Genomic DNA, 14,240 nt, shown 5'->3' with positions numbered 1-14,240 from the left:
AACCCTGCAAGTGCTTTGAACCTCACTTACCATTACAGCTAATGCCCTCCAGATTAATAGTGCCTCAAGGTCAGGGATTCATCTCTTTATCAAGTGTTCGGCACATTGTGGACACTCAGTAAATGTTTGTTGATCTGAACACATTGACCCCCCAGCTCAGTGAAAGCTCCATATAGGTGACATAAGTTTCCTTCCCAATCCTCCATTCCTTTCTTTCTTTTCTACCGTGAGACTCCTTCCCCTGGGAAAAAAATCACCTTACTTGTGACTTACATTTTCTCATGACCTGCACATTTTCACCTGCTTATGCCCAACCAGAAGGCATCTGCCTTAGTTATTTGAGAACATCTTAAAAATGTTCATACTTCACCCATCCCCACCCCCCTCCTCTACACATCCAGGTTCTGAAATACCTTCTTGGTGTGTGTGTTGAGGGGAGGGAGGTAGTAATAGCCCCCTAGTTGGGAATCATTACCTGCGTGAACCCACGATACAGACAGGATAGGTGCGGCTGCACAGTATCCGTTAGCTGTGTTGGGGGCCTTCCTTATCTCTTTGCAGTCAGCTTTGGCCTTCACTACTCCATAAACCTCTAAAAGGTCCCCACTGATCTCTCTTGCTTGCTAAATACCCAAGTCTCTTCTCAGCCTTCACCCTCCTGCATTTTACGGCAGCATCTTACACTATTTTCCTACATCTCTCTTGAAATTTTTACTCCCTCAGAACACTGCTTCTTCTGGTTCTCCAGCTGCTTCTCAGTGAGTCCCTTCTTGGCCTTCTTCACTGGCTCCTCTAACCTTAAATGTAAGCGTTCCTCAGCATTCTGTCTCCACCCTTCTTTTAACCTCAATTCTGAGTGGCCACATCTCTTCCCTACTGGCTGCCCTGCTCGTCTATCCCAGCCCTTTGGGAGTGCTCAGCTCTCTGAAATGCCAATTTAACTGGGAGCCCTGTATTTTTATTTTCTGTATCTGGCAACATTGTCTGCCTAGCTCCGGTCCAAGCCCTGTATGTCTATTGACTTATTTCACCCTTACAATAATTCTGTGAGTTAGGTATTATCTTTATCCTCATTGAGGTCCCAAGCGTAACCTGCTCAAGACCACACAGGTGATCTTTTTGGCCTCGGGCAGGCTGACCCCAGAGCCCTTGCTTTAACCATTTCTCCATATTGGCTTATTCACCCACAGCCATCCATAGAAGCCATCAAGATGATGAACTCTGCCATTTCTTTTCCTTATAGTGGTGGCAGGAGCAGAGGCAAGAGATTTGTAAAAGCTTAGCTTTCTTGCACTGATGCCTACCACGGGCAGTGAAGTGTGTAGAAATTCTGCAGCCCGAAGAGCGTCTCCACCCCACGGTTCTCACCACAATCTCTTTTATGCTCAAGTGTGCTGATCTCATCCTTCTTTACTGCACAGAAAACTTCCAAACTTCTCCTTACACTTTCCCCCAAGGTGTAGCAAGCTGGGCGATGTGTTGCTCTGTCCCTAAGGACAGTTTCCTCCATTTTCCAGGGGCTTTTCTCACTAGATCATTAATATGACAAGAGGACAGTGCCACGCTGTTCAGTGTTCGTTCCTTTTGGTTGAGTTCCAGTTGTGTTCTTGGCTCACCTCTTTTTTATAGACACGAGGCTCTTAAGCCTCCTAATCATATCAGTAATTATTCCTACTAACTAAAACTAAAAATTTCCATCCTCCAATTTGGTACTTACATTTTCCTGATCAATGCCACCCAACACGTCAGTGATTTAACTCTGATGTTTATGGAGATGGACTTTCAAATCTAGCTCCCCAAGCAAAGGCCCTCTCCAGAACCCACTCACATTTCCAGCTGCCTGCCCTCTTCTGGGCTCCTATGGCCATGCTCTTTCTACTTCAGATTATATGTAGCCAAGTGCACGTGCATTTCCTTAAGGAGTGGCTGGAGAAGAGGCCCTCAGCAGCATACTGTTGTATAGGCCCAATTCCTGTGTCCGATGTTATTCTCTAGGTGTTCTAGTCACTTACCTTAAGCAAGTTTTTATTGAAATGTCCAAGCAGTGTATTCTCTCTGCGTGTAAAAAAATATACAGTATTTTGATATAGCAACTTATGAAAGCTATAGCTTCTAAAGATGGATTTTTATTAATGGAGACTCTACAAATGAATGAAGCAAGACCCTGAGTTTTCATGTTCCCGGCACTTGACTACAGGTATTTTAATAGATTTTTAAATTCCATATCCTTAACAGAAGACTTATTTGTCCTTTTCCCTCCTCGTTGTGGGTTTAAGAGGCTGAATTTACTGTTTCTGTCTCTTCCTAACAGGTCGGTCAGGCCAAAGATGAGCTGCTGACCAATCAGCTGATAGGCCACCTGATGGGGGAGAACGATGGCATGCCTAAGGTGCTCACAATGCGTTCTTCACTTGCATTCTTAAGTATCAGAGTTATGATTTGACTTTATTCTGCTGTGTTTTTACCTATTATGGCTTTTGCATCATAGATGTATAAAATTTTTTCTCTGAAGGTGGTCTTGGGTCATCTGGACAGACCCTGCATTTCAGAGGATATTGTGTACATTCACCTTTTGAAATCGGTACTGCCACCTGTGAAATAGCCACACCTCTCTAGATAACACACCTCACCACCCGCAATTTTTCTCAAATGTTATAGAGTTTTATTTATTCCAGGAACTATGAAAAGTGATTATTAGAACTATGAGTGAGCATTAATCCCGAAAAATCAGTGTACCTGGTTCATATTTCAAAAATTATGGGAATTAATAGAAACCATATTTAACATAAAAGTAACTCACTATAAATATAAAGTAGAAATAAATCATTAAGAATGTATCTTCAAAATATGTGACTTTCTTGAAGTTTGTGCAGAAGTTGGTCTTCTCTCAGTCCTAATGAGGACAGACTCCTTTGAGAACGCCCCCAGAGCTTTTTCTTCCCGAGTGCTTGGGTGTTTAAGGGAATCTGCTTGTGAAGGAACTCAAGTAACTGATTTGGAGAAAAGGCACTAGACTGTCATAGCTGGAGAGGATCGTAGTGATCCTGATCCCCGAGATAAAGACCCCGAGACCCAGGGAGGCCAAGTTAACCTGCCAAAGGGCACCGGCCCTTAGACTGCTCCAAACTGCCTCGCCTATGTCCACTTAGTCTAATAATCAAGAAACCAGCATCACATCAACAGTGTGGGAAACTGTCTAGATTTAAAGAGAATAGGAATGAGAAATGGTCAAAGGCCAAAGAAAATTTTATAGGCCCGAGAAATTTATGTAACTGTAAAAACTGTTGAAATTTTGCAAAGTTGGGTCTCTGTATAAGAATGCATTTCTGTTTCAAGCACATCTGAGAGAACTCGATGGAGTGGAGTTAGGAATAGACTCTGAAACCTGATCGCTGTGGTTCAAATCCTGGCTCTGGAGAGTTCCTGGTGTGTTTCAGTTTCTCATCAATGAAATTAGTGTATAATCGTGCCTTCCTCACAGGGAGGGTATGAGGATTTAAATGAGTTAATATTTCTCAAGTACTTAGAATATTACTTGGCACATATTAAACTCTGACTAAATACTTGATAAATTCTTTATTCATTGGGTTTTTTAAAACACTATCAATCCTCACTTACTGTAAAGTAAGTGTGATTCTAACTGAAATGCAAAATTTTAGGTGTTTCTCCCCTAAGCTAATGAAGAAAGTGATGTTTCTCTAACGATTTGTATGTCAGGATGCCAAGTACCTGTTCCGCTTGTACATGGCCCTGAAGCGGTACCGAGAAGCCGCCCGGACTGCCATTATAATTGCCAGAGAAGAGCAGTCTGCAGGTAGGTCCCTAACATTCATGTTTTTCTCCCCAAACAAGTAGTAGAATCAAGCTCCCAAACCCTTCTCTGCCCATGGCTTTCTAATTCTAGGCTTGCTTTGAACCCAGAAGACCAGGGATGACCGTTTCTAGGTTTCAGAGAAGTAAAATAATTCACCCCCACAGGGGATATAGATTAACTCCTCTCAGGCCTTCTCTTGTTAGGAGCTATTTCCTCTGCTCCTTCCCGGCCTCACAGTTTCTGTCTCCAGGATGACATCTCTGCCTCTCCAGCCCACAGCCCCCTCCTGCACTCTCACAACACTTTCTTTCCATCCCATGTATTTGGCCTTAACAATATAAAAGATACTAGACGATGAAAGACGATGTGGTGTTATTATTGACCTAGTTCTTTATAGTATGCAGGAGCTATTTATAGAATCTCCAGATTGGTTCTGTTCACTTATATGCTTAGTAAATATTTATTGAATAAGTCATAGCATTAGTCTGATATGTTCACTAATTTTTGCAAGCTGATTCTTTTAAATGTTCATAAATATGGAACACAATTTTGGAAAACATGGAATTAAAGAAGTCATTCTTTATTCAGCCTATGTTTACCTGTGTCAGTCAGATAACTGCTAGGAGCTCAGGATTCAGAGAACTGAGCCACAGTTCCATCCTCAAGGATTCATGATTCGATGGGAGAGACAGAAAGTACATTCACAGTGATAAGTGCCAGAAAAGAAAGAGAAATACATTAAAAGGGCACCAGGAAAGGGGATCCACCTCATCCTGAGGGTTGGGGTGGGGGAAGTTGGAGGATGGAGATGAGAGAAGACCTGAAAGCTTCAAAGGGTTTCAAAGCTTAATTTCTTAAAGGATGAGACAGCAGGAGATGAGGGAGCAAGGGGTGTTCAGGGAAGAGTAACAGCATGTAAGGAGGAGCCAGGGACACTGAGGCATTGACCATGACTGCACAGGAGGGGAAGGGCAAAGATAAGGTTGGAAAGGTAGGCAGGCAGATCCTGAAGAACTGAAGTCCTCGCTCAGGAATTTGCACTTGATCCGTAGGCCTTGGGAGGGTTATGCTGTAGGCCTTGAGGTTTGGGGCCTCAGAATGGAGGCAGATGAAGCTCAGAAGGAATTCTGATTATACATTACCACAGAGAGAGATGATGACAAGCACTGGCAGTGGGCCTCAGGGAGAAGGGCTAAATTTGAGACACTTAAGAAGGCAGACTCAGAACTCGATGACCCATTGAACTTTGGGGCCAAGTGGATGCCCCAACGAAGAGTGAGACATCTAGGATGCCCCCATTTTCTTCCTGAGGGACTGGCTGGATGTTAGTATCATCAATTACAATCGGAAAAACTACTAAGTTACTTTTTGTAAGAAATTATTAAGATATTTCTAATAACATGATTAACAAAAGTCATTCGTAAAATGAGGGCTTGGGCCAGCCTGGTGGCATAGTGGTTAAGTTTGTGTGCTTTGCTTCAGCGGCCTGGGGTTCACAGGTTCAGATCCCGGGCGTGGACCTACACACCACTCATCAAGCCATGCTGTGGCGGCATCCCACATACAAAATAGAGGAAGATTAGCATAGATTTTAGCTCAGCAACAATCTTCCTCAAGCAAAAAGAGGAAGATTGGCAACAGATGTTAGCTCAGGGCCAATCTTCCTCACCAAAAATAAATAATAAAAATAAAATAAAATGAGGGCCATAGAAAGTCCCTAGCATTCATCTTTTGCAATAATGTCATTTTACCACCTTTTTTCAAGGAAACTATCGGAATGCACACGACGTTCTCTTCAGTATGTATGCAGAACTTAAATCCCAGAAGATCAAAATTCCCGCTGAGATGGCCACCAACCTCATGATTCTGCACAGTTATATACTAGTGAAGGTGAGGCTCTTGGAGTGACTTGGGACATACCTGCCAGGTGTGCTTACACCCATAGGGATCTCTGTGGGCCCCTCTCCACTGGATTAGAGCGATTTCCTAGATCTCTATATTGTTAAGTGAAAAAAGCAAGATACAAAACAATTATACAACATGCTGCCTTTTGTGTACAAAAAGGCAAAAATTAGAATGAATATATATTCATTGCAAGATTAGAAACAGACTCCAAAAACTAGCAAAAGTAGTTTCCTAAAGGGAACAAGGTGTGGGGCAGAGGGGGCACAGCGCCAAACCCCGATCAGGGTGGGAGGGACTAAGTGGGCGAGCAGGGTTCTCCATGTATATATTTTATGTTATTTTGATTTTGAAGCACATAAATGTATTACCTGGTCACACACAAAAAATATTTACTTAAAACATTTTTGTTTAACCAGAGCTTACTAGTTTATTAATTCTAAGATAGTGGATTTTATACAATTCTACCATTTTTAATAGTATTTAGTTTTCTTCTGAATATAAAAATAATACATATTCACTGAGAATATTTAAAGAATATCAAAAAGTACAATGAAAAAGGTAATTCCCCCTTTACGTGCATCACCCCGATATAACACTTGTTAACACTGTGTTGTGTCCTCTCTACTTCTATAAATGCATGTGTGCACCCTTTTATTACTTTTTTACCACATTTATATTTATGTCCAGTTGTCGATTCTGCTTTTTTACCAGTAATTTTCAATAAAAAACAAAACAGAGCATACAAATCTCAAATACTTGTATGTACAATTTATATAAACATTATATGATGGATAAATGCTTATGTATATTTAAGTATACCCTCATATCTTTGTAAGATACAGGCAGTCTCCAACTTACGTATTTTTCTAAATTTTCATTTGTATCAAAATCTGTCTTCTCATATTAACAGTAATAGATTGGTTTTCAGGCCAGTCCACAAGAGCTTATGTAACTTTGAAAGTACCTAGAATAAAGTAGTCACGTTATGAGTGATTTAGAGCCTAATTACGTCTATGGTAACACTGTGTCCAGTAGAAGTCTCTGCAGTGACAGAAGTGTTCGGTATCTGTGCTTCCCAGTATGGCAGCCACTAGCCTGGCTATGGAGCACTTGAAATACAGCCAATGCAACTGATTAAGTTTTTTATTTTATATAAGTTTAATTTTTAAATTTAAACGGCCAGATGTGGCCAGTGGCTGCCACCTTCGGCTGCACAGGTCGGGAACACTGATTGTAAGGGAAAGTTTAGAATTCCCACTTGCAAGCTCCAGGAGTACATTTCCCTTCAGAGCAGCGCGAGGACTCCTGTCAGACAGAAGGGAACAGAAAGGGGGAGGGGGGTCTGTCTCAGCCTCAGACGTGAGTGGTGGTGCCAATGTGCTGAGGGCACGGAATCCAGCAAAGTGGGGCCTTTAGGAGTGCAGGGGGGGATAGATACAAGTTGGTGGAAGATGAGGAGCAGAAGTAAGGAGTCCTGTGAGAGGCCCTCCGGGACCAGGGCTTTCTACCCCAATAAGCCATGGGGATGCTTCTCGAGTCTTTTTCTTTTCCTCCGGCCCCTTACTTCCACTGGACCAGACGTCCTCCTCCCCTCCCGCTGAAGAGCCAGCACCTTTGTGACTTTTCCCCTCTGCTCCCATCTCTTATGTGAGCACCAAACATTTTCAAGATTTTCTAAAATTTTTATCTGCTTGTGATATCAGAAGGGAAACTATCAGACCCTATCAAGTAAGAACAAATCGATGTAAAAATGTCACAGGTATCTTGGACCCAAAAGACTAAAGAGTCATCCATGTTTCAGGGGAAATGGAGGCTCGGCTTTGATAGATGCTTCCTCCCCAGAGCTGGGACAGGGACTTTAGCTGAAGGACAGCTTGGGACCTTTGGGTGCGGACGGCTGAGCTGGGCAGTCTGAGGCCCTGGGAGTCAGCGGAGGGTGAGGGAGGACAAGCAGCCAGGCCTTCCCTTCCCCTTCTTTAGATTCAGTTAATTTTTACTAATTATGTTGCAGTGCTTAGTAAATTATACCATCATCCATCATGCTCAGACCTGACGCCTGGGAGTCACCAAATATCAGTTCTCACTCCTAGTCTGCCTGCCTCTCTCCATCCCCACTGCCCCGCCATGTGGGCCACCTCCTGTTACCTGGGTGACTGCGGTGCAGACATGGCCTGACCATGCCGACTCTGCCACCTCATCTCATCCTAAGTGCACCCCCTCCTTGTGTCACACCCACCTTGTACTTGCCCGATCTCAGGCCCCACCAGCCATCGCCACCCCTTTGCCTCACCACAGGCAAGTGCCCTCTTCCTGAGCAAGGAATCCTCTCCCTTTCTGCCTGACTCACCCTTCAGGTCTCACAACAACTTAGGAAGGTTGGTATTATTAGTCCCCAATAATGGCCAGTAAGAGATGGACCAGGGATTTGAACTCATGTCAAGTGGTTCAGGGCAAAGTAAAAAGCAGGATGTAGAGTCGGGGTGAGGCCAGTGAGACCAAGTGCCAGGCAGCAGCTGCTGACAGAGGAGAAATAAAGAGAAATCCCAAGCGGCATTAGCCAAGTAAGGCTGCAAGGATCTTGTGACAATCCTGTTCAGGGTCACAATCAAGGAGTTTATTTGGGGGAATAAAGCATGAATTAGAGTTAATCAACGTCTCTAAGAAGAGTAAAATATGTCATTTATTTCAGATTCATGTTAAAAATGGAGATCATATGAAAGGGGCACGTATGCTTATTCGAGTGGCAAACAACATTAGCAAATTTCCATCACGTAAGTACTGTCTGAGAAGAGCTTATAATCCACATTTCTGCCCTAGTACAGCATTATCAAATCTGTACTCACTAACTTGATCGGCCACTGTTCTAAGCTCTCTACATTTATTAACACATTAATCCTTACACCAACCCCATGAGGTGGTATAACGGGGGTCCCCAAGACCACCCCCAGGTTTGATAATTCACTAGGAGGACTCACACAACTCAACATACGGCAGTGCTCAAGGCTAATATTTGTCACAGCAAAAAGATACAAAGCAAGACCGGCAAAGGGAAAAGGCACATGAGGCAAAGTCTGGAGGCCACCAGACGTTAAGCTCCCAAGAGTCCCCTCGAAGTGGAGTCACACCACTTAACCCCTCCAGCAGTGAGCTGTGGGACAACACCCGTAAAATGATATCTACCGGGGGGAGCTTGTGAGAGACTCAGTGCCAGGGGTTGTACTGGGGGCTGGACACATAGGCACCCCCTGCTTGGCATGTACCAAATTTCCACACTCCCAGAAAGCAGATGTTCAGCGTAAACCACATTGTTTGTACGGAGTTAGGCACAGAGAGCCACTCTCATCAGTTCTGGAAATAGTGAGAAATCTCCCAAAATGCCAAATGCCAGCCAAGGACCAACCTTTCAAGCAAGTCTTTCTAAGGATAACAGTCTCAAGACTGCACACTTGGTTACCATTATTATTTTCCCTATTTTACAGATAAGCAAATAGGAGCAAAAGAAGAGAAGTAACACTTGCCCAAGATCACATCGTTAGCTAATAAAAGTCTGACTCTATTCTCAACCACTATAGGCCATTTCCTCTGATAAAGGTTCCAGTATTCTACATGTTGTTATAACATTATTCAGTGAATAGATTTTGTCACATTCTCTGACAGGAGTCAGCAGATTTTTTCTGTAAAGGGCCAGATGTCAAATGTTTTGGTCTTTGGGGCCATATGGTCTCTGTTCCAACTATTCAACTCTGCCATTTTGGCATAAACAGGACATAAATGAATAAGCATGGCTGTGCTCCAACAGAACTTTATTTTTTTGGACACTGAAATGTGAACCTCATATAATTTTCACATGTCATAAAATACTATTCTTCGTTTGGTTTTTTCCAACCATTTAAAAATGTAAAAACTATTCTTAGCTCATGGGCCATACAAAAACAGTCAGAAGGCCAGATTTAGCCCATGGGTCATAATTCACCAACCCCTGTTCTCTAAATGTATTCCTTTCTGTTACATGAAAAAGACTTTCAAATAATTGTATATCGTGCTGGCAAAGGGTGCAAGACACTCTCACAACTGCTGGTGGGAATGGCCATTGGTATGACCTTTCTAGAAAGCAATTTGGCAATTTATGCTGAGAATTTTTTTAAAGGTCATGTTCTTTGAACCAGTAATTCAACTTCTGGGTTTCTGTCCAGAAGAAATAATTAGATGCATGCAGAGAGGTTAGTGCATAAAGTTATTAATCTCCCTTACTCATTCATCAGCAGTCCTGTCAAATGCAAACATGTATCTCAGAGGTGTGGAGGGATCCATGCAAAAGGGAGTGCAGGTCCTGGTGTCACAAGGCGAAGCACAGCATCATCAGGGGAAAGACACTTTGATGAGTAGTTAGCTTGACTGCCCTGCTGTGCCCCTTCCTCATTAAACAGCTCTTATCTGGTTGTTAGAGAAATGTAGAGAGGTGTGATCCTGTTTTCCTGCTAAACAGGGACAGATTCATGCCGGTAGAGGCGATGTGCCTTCTGCTCTCCCGTTTGTATTGCAGACATTGTGCCAATCCTGACGTCCACTGTGATCGAGTGTCACAGAGCAGGCCTGAAGAACTCTGCTTTCAGCTTTGCAGCTATGCTGATGAGGCCTGAGTACCGCAACAAAGTAGACGCCAAATACAAAAAGAAGATTGAGGCAATGGTGAGGTAGGCAGTGACAGCTATTTCTACTATCATGTTTCACAAATGTATTTTTCAAAATGTGGCTGCTAATGTGCAGATTCACTAAGAAAATGGATAGGGGGTAGCAATTGGGATTGTATTCAGCTACCAACAGTAGAAAACCCAACAATGGCTTGAACGATTCAGGAATAACTTGACTCATATACAAGGCATCATGGTCCAAGGCTGGTGCCGCTGGGTCCTGATGCCACCAAGGACAGATCCATCTGTCATCCAGCTCAGCCATCCAGAGCATGGGAGTTTCCTCCTCATGGTTGCACAGTTGTGGTTGTCTGCCACAACTCCAGACATCACGTCCTCGTGCAAGGCAGGAAGAAGTAAGGAAATTAAAAGACAAAAAGGTCTTTGCCTTTTTATTTAGGAAGGACACCATCCCCAGGACTTCCATTTACATCTCACTGGCCAGTACTCTGCCACACTCTAGCTGCCAAGCATACTGCTGAGTAAAAACAAAGTTCTTTTGGCAAGGAAGAAAGAAAAAAATGGCTATTAGATAGGAAGCAACATCTGCCACAGAGGGACAAAAAGTGAATATTTCTCAGTGTAATAATAATAATTACACAGCCGATTGCTAGAATACAGTTCATTTCCAAACCCTGTGTAGTTCCAAAGGCATGTAAGGCAGGTGCTCCCTTCAGAAAGCAGTTAAGCAGCCTACTTTTCTAAAGGAGAACTAGGAAAAAGTAGCACTAATGTTTACAAAAGGAAACAGTAATTGCAATCATGCAGCAATGCTATACTACCACTTATTCACAGTAGTGATGGCATTTGGGGTACCTGCGGGACTCATTATGACCAAGGGACCCAGGTGTGCCTGAATCTCGACCCAGACCTCAGCCGAGGGAGATGCCTGCACCAGTAATGGCAAATGGAAGCAAATACCACCGTGTTGTCAGCTGGGCTCCTGGCAGAGAACTCTAAGCTGGCCAGGGCGACATGGAAGATCCCTTTTTTTTTAAGCTGATAAGCTTAAGTAGCTTCAGACCAAATCAGGCTGACCCAACATACCTGCCAGCATGGAGGGTGAGGTGCGGAGAAAGGGCCAGAGCACATTTACCCTGACACTTAGTGCCACGCTGGCCTAGGTGCTAGCTTAGAAGAGATGCTGTGATCTGTCTCCCACACAGGAGTGTTCTAGAGCTGTGTCTAATACGGTATCTGCTAGCCACCTGTGGCTATTTAATTAAAGTTGAACAAAACTTAAAATTTAGTTCCTCACACTATCCATATTTCACGTGCTCAAGAGCTTCCTGTGGCTCATGGCTACTGTATTGGAGAACACAGTCAGGACACTGCCATTGTCACAAAAAGTTCTACTGGATGGCGCTGATAGCCTTTACCACTTCAGTGCACAAAAGGGAGAGACAGAGGAGAAACAGCAAGTTCACCACTCCGATGGCAGAGGAAGAGAGGAGACAGCAAGACCCACCCATGTTTGCTGCCATTTACTGTGCTGTGAACTCCAGCTCCCCGGTGTGGCCCATGTAATGCTACACTGGTCAATCCTGATTCCTCTTCCCCCTTCCTGAGCTGGAGCGGGGCTGATGGTGAGCTTGCAGGGATTTCTAGTCTCGGAGTCTGACTGTGAAGAAGTAGGTGTGTTACACGTCCCTGGTTTTCCAAATACGCCTGCTCTCTGCTATCCATCTTACAGGGAAGGGAAAGCGTTTTTAAATGACGTGATTCTTCCTCACAGGAGACCCGATACATCCGAGACAGAAGAGGCCACAACCCCGTGTCCATTCTGCGAGTTTCTTCTCCCAGAGTGTGAACTCCTCTGTCCTGAATGTAAAAATAACATCCCATATTGCATTGCAACAGTAAGTTTCCTTATAATAATTTTCATTTCTTTGCGTATATATAAATATAACCCATTTGAATACTTGATGTGTGTCAACATTTTCTTCACTTCTGAAATAGTTTTATCCCTTGAATTTCCTGCAACATTTAGCATATGATTTCATGGTCAACAATGTTGAAAGTTATATTCAAAGCATATAATAATCTAAGTGGATACCGAGAAGATGCTGTGGGGCAGAATAGCGCACGCTTGGGGATCAGACGGTCCTGGGCTTAAATCCTTTTTCTGTCACTTACTGGCTGTATAACCTGGTGCAATTTGCTTTACCTTGCTAGGTCCACCCGTAACAACCCCTGTCTATTGAGATAAACTTCAGGTTGAGAGAACATGTATGAAGCCTTAGTACAATAAATACCTGGCATGCTGTAGCACTTAATAAGTGCCAGGTTTTATTGAGAATTTTAATGTTAAGACTTATTATTAAGAAACTTTAAAATATATTATTTGTTAATCACTAGACAAATATAAGCTTTATTTTAAAGGAAAATAAGCTTAGGTACATAACGATTTCACAAAATTGAAGGCTATTCTTTTATGCATGAATCGGAAAAGGAAAATCTGGCTTTAGTCTTTTGGATGCCCTCTCTTGCTCATCAGTTTTGCCCACCTATGTGAACTATCAATAATTTCCTAAGTTAGAGGTCTGGCTTCTAACTGTAATCCAATGATAATAATTGAATAATGGTGGGAGTTCTTAAAATAAAGATGAATTTTACTCTTTAAATGTACTGTTTCTAGGGTCGACATATGTTGAAGGATGATTGGACGGTGTGTCCACACTGCGACTTCCCTGCTCTGTACTCAGAATTTAAGATGTAAGTGTGCGTCGCTTCACTAGGTCACACAGATTTGTCCAAAAATAGACCTTTTATTCAGCCACTCTTTTATTCTGAAATCGCCTTTCTGTTCGTGTTCCTAAACATCTCTAAAGACCAAACTGTCTTCTTGGAAGAACCTTCTGTGACCTTTGAGAACAGTATCCTGAAAGGGGATCTTGCATGAGACTGAATATTCCTAATTCTTACACTGCATGATGAACATGTATTAAGAGGTGTAGACAGGAATATTGCTTTTCACATTAGAACAACCCAAAGGTAAAGGAATATTATATATTTAATCTACTCTGTCTTTCCCTCCCCAAACAGCATGCTGAACACTGAAAGCACATGTCCTATGTGCTCAGAACGATTAAACTTGGCTCAGCTGAAGAAAATCTCAGACTGTACCCAGTACCTGCGAACAGAGGTGGAGCAGTGAGTGGCACGAGCAGGTAAGTGCCAGACTGCCCACTCACCTTCCCAGGGCACGAGAGGCCACACAGTACACACAGCTTTACCGTTTGTACTCACACTGCCTCCTTCTTCTGCATCATGTAACTTGTCAGATTTGAACAAATCTAACAACAAAGCTTTGATGTATTTTTTTAAAAAGTGCTAAAATGCAGGTTGTACATTCTCTATAGTGACAGATTATTTGGCCAAGCAGCATCATGGCTTCCAACTAGAACATATTTTATCAATTCACATGGGCTTCTTTTTAATCAGTCTGTTAAAAGTAGAGCCAGCTAATAACAATGGAGTTAAGTTCTATAATTCAGGAGGATACACTCTAAAAAATTTTGGCTTCCGGAGATTTGAAAGATCCCCATTTCTTTTCGTTTCCAATTCTCATTTGTGTGGCATGGAAGCTGCACATACGCCTTCCACTCTGGCTCCATTGGCAAGAAGTTACTCATATGGCCACAAATGCTGCAAAGGGGGGCAGGGAAATGTAGTATCTAGTTGGCAAGCCAAAATCTCTGCCAAAACTCAGGAGATTCTTTAGCAAAAGGAAGAAGTGAGATTAGTTCTTGACACATCTTAACTTAACCTGGTTAAAATGGAGCTCTGGGTTTTCCCACACCACCTGCTCTGTCTTGCCTCTCAGTAAA

At 42.9% G+C, this 14,240-nt stretch overlaps 1 protein-coding gene across 1 annotated transcript in view; it reads left to right on the top strand.

Annotated features, from left to right (window-relative positions):
- Positions 1–14,240, top strand: part of LOC124232939 (WD repeat-containing protein 19) — a 91,726-nt gene that overhangs the window by 67,851 nt on the left and 9,635 nt on the right. Inside the window, exons 29-36 of the mRNA XM_046649884.1 lie at positions 2,312–2,389; positions 3,718–3,814; positions 5,580–5,704; positions 8,409–8,490; positions 10,263–10,413; positions 12,146–12,269; positions 13,049–13,125; positions 13,456–13,580. Of these exons, the coding sequence (XP_046505840.1) occupies positions 2,312–2,389; positions 3,718–3,814; positions 5,580–5,704; positions 8,409–8,490; positions 10,263–10,413; positions 12,146–12,269; positions 13,049–13,125; positions 13,456–13,567 (846 nt within the window). The 3' untranslated portion in view covers positions 13,568–13,580. The remainder of the gene's footprint in view (positions 1–2,311; positions 2,390–3,717; positions 3,815–5,579; positions 5,705–8,408; positions 8,491–10,262; positions 10,414–12,145; positions 12,270–13,048; positions 13,126–13,455; positions 13,581–14,240) is intronic.

The sequence above is a fragment of the Equus quagga genome, unplaced genomic scaffold (assembly GCF_021613505.1).
Source record: "Equus quagga isolate Etosha38 unplaced genomic scaffold, UCLA_HA_Equagga_1.0 146_RagTag, whole genome shotgun sequence".
NCBI lineage: Eukaryota > Metazoa > Chordata > Mammalia > Perissodactyla > Equidae > Equus > Equus quagga.
Note: the sequence above shows the minus strand (reverse complement) of the source record. Positions and strands in the feature narration are given on the sequence as shown.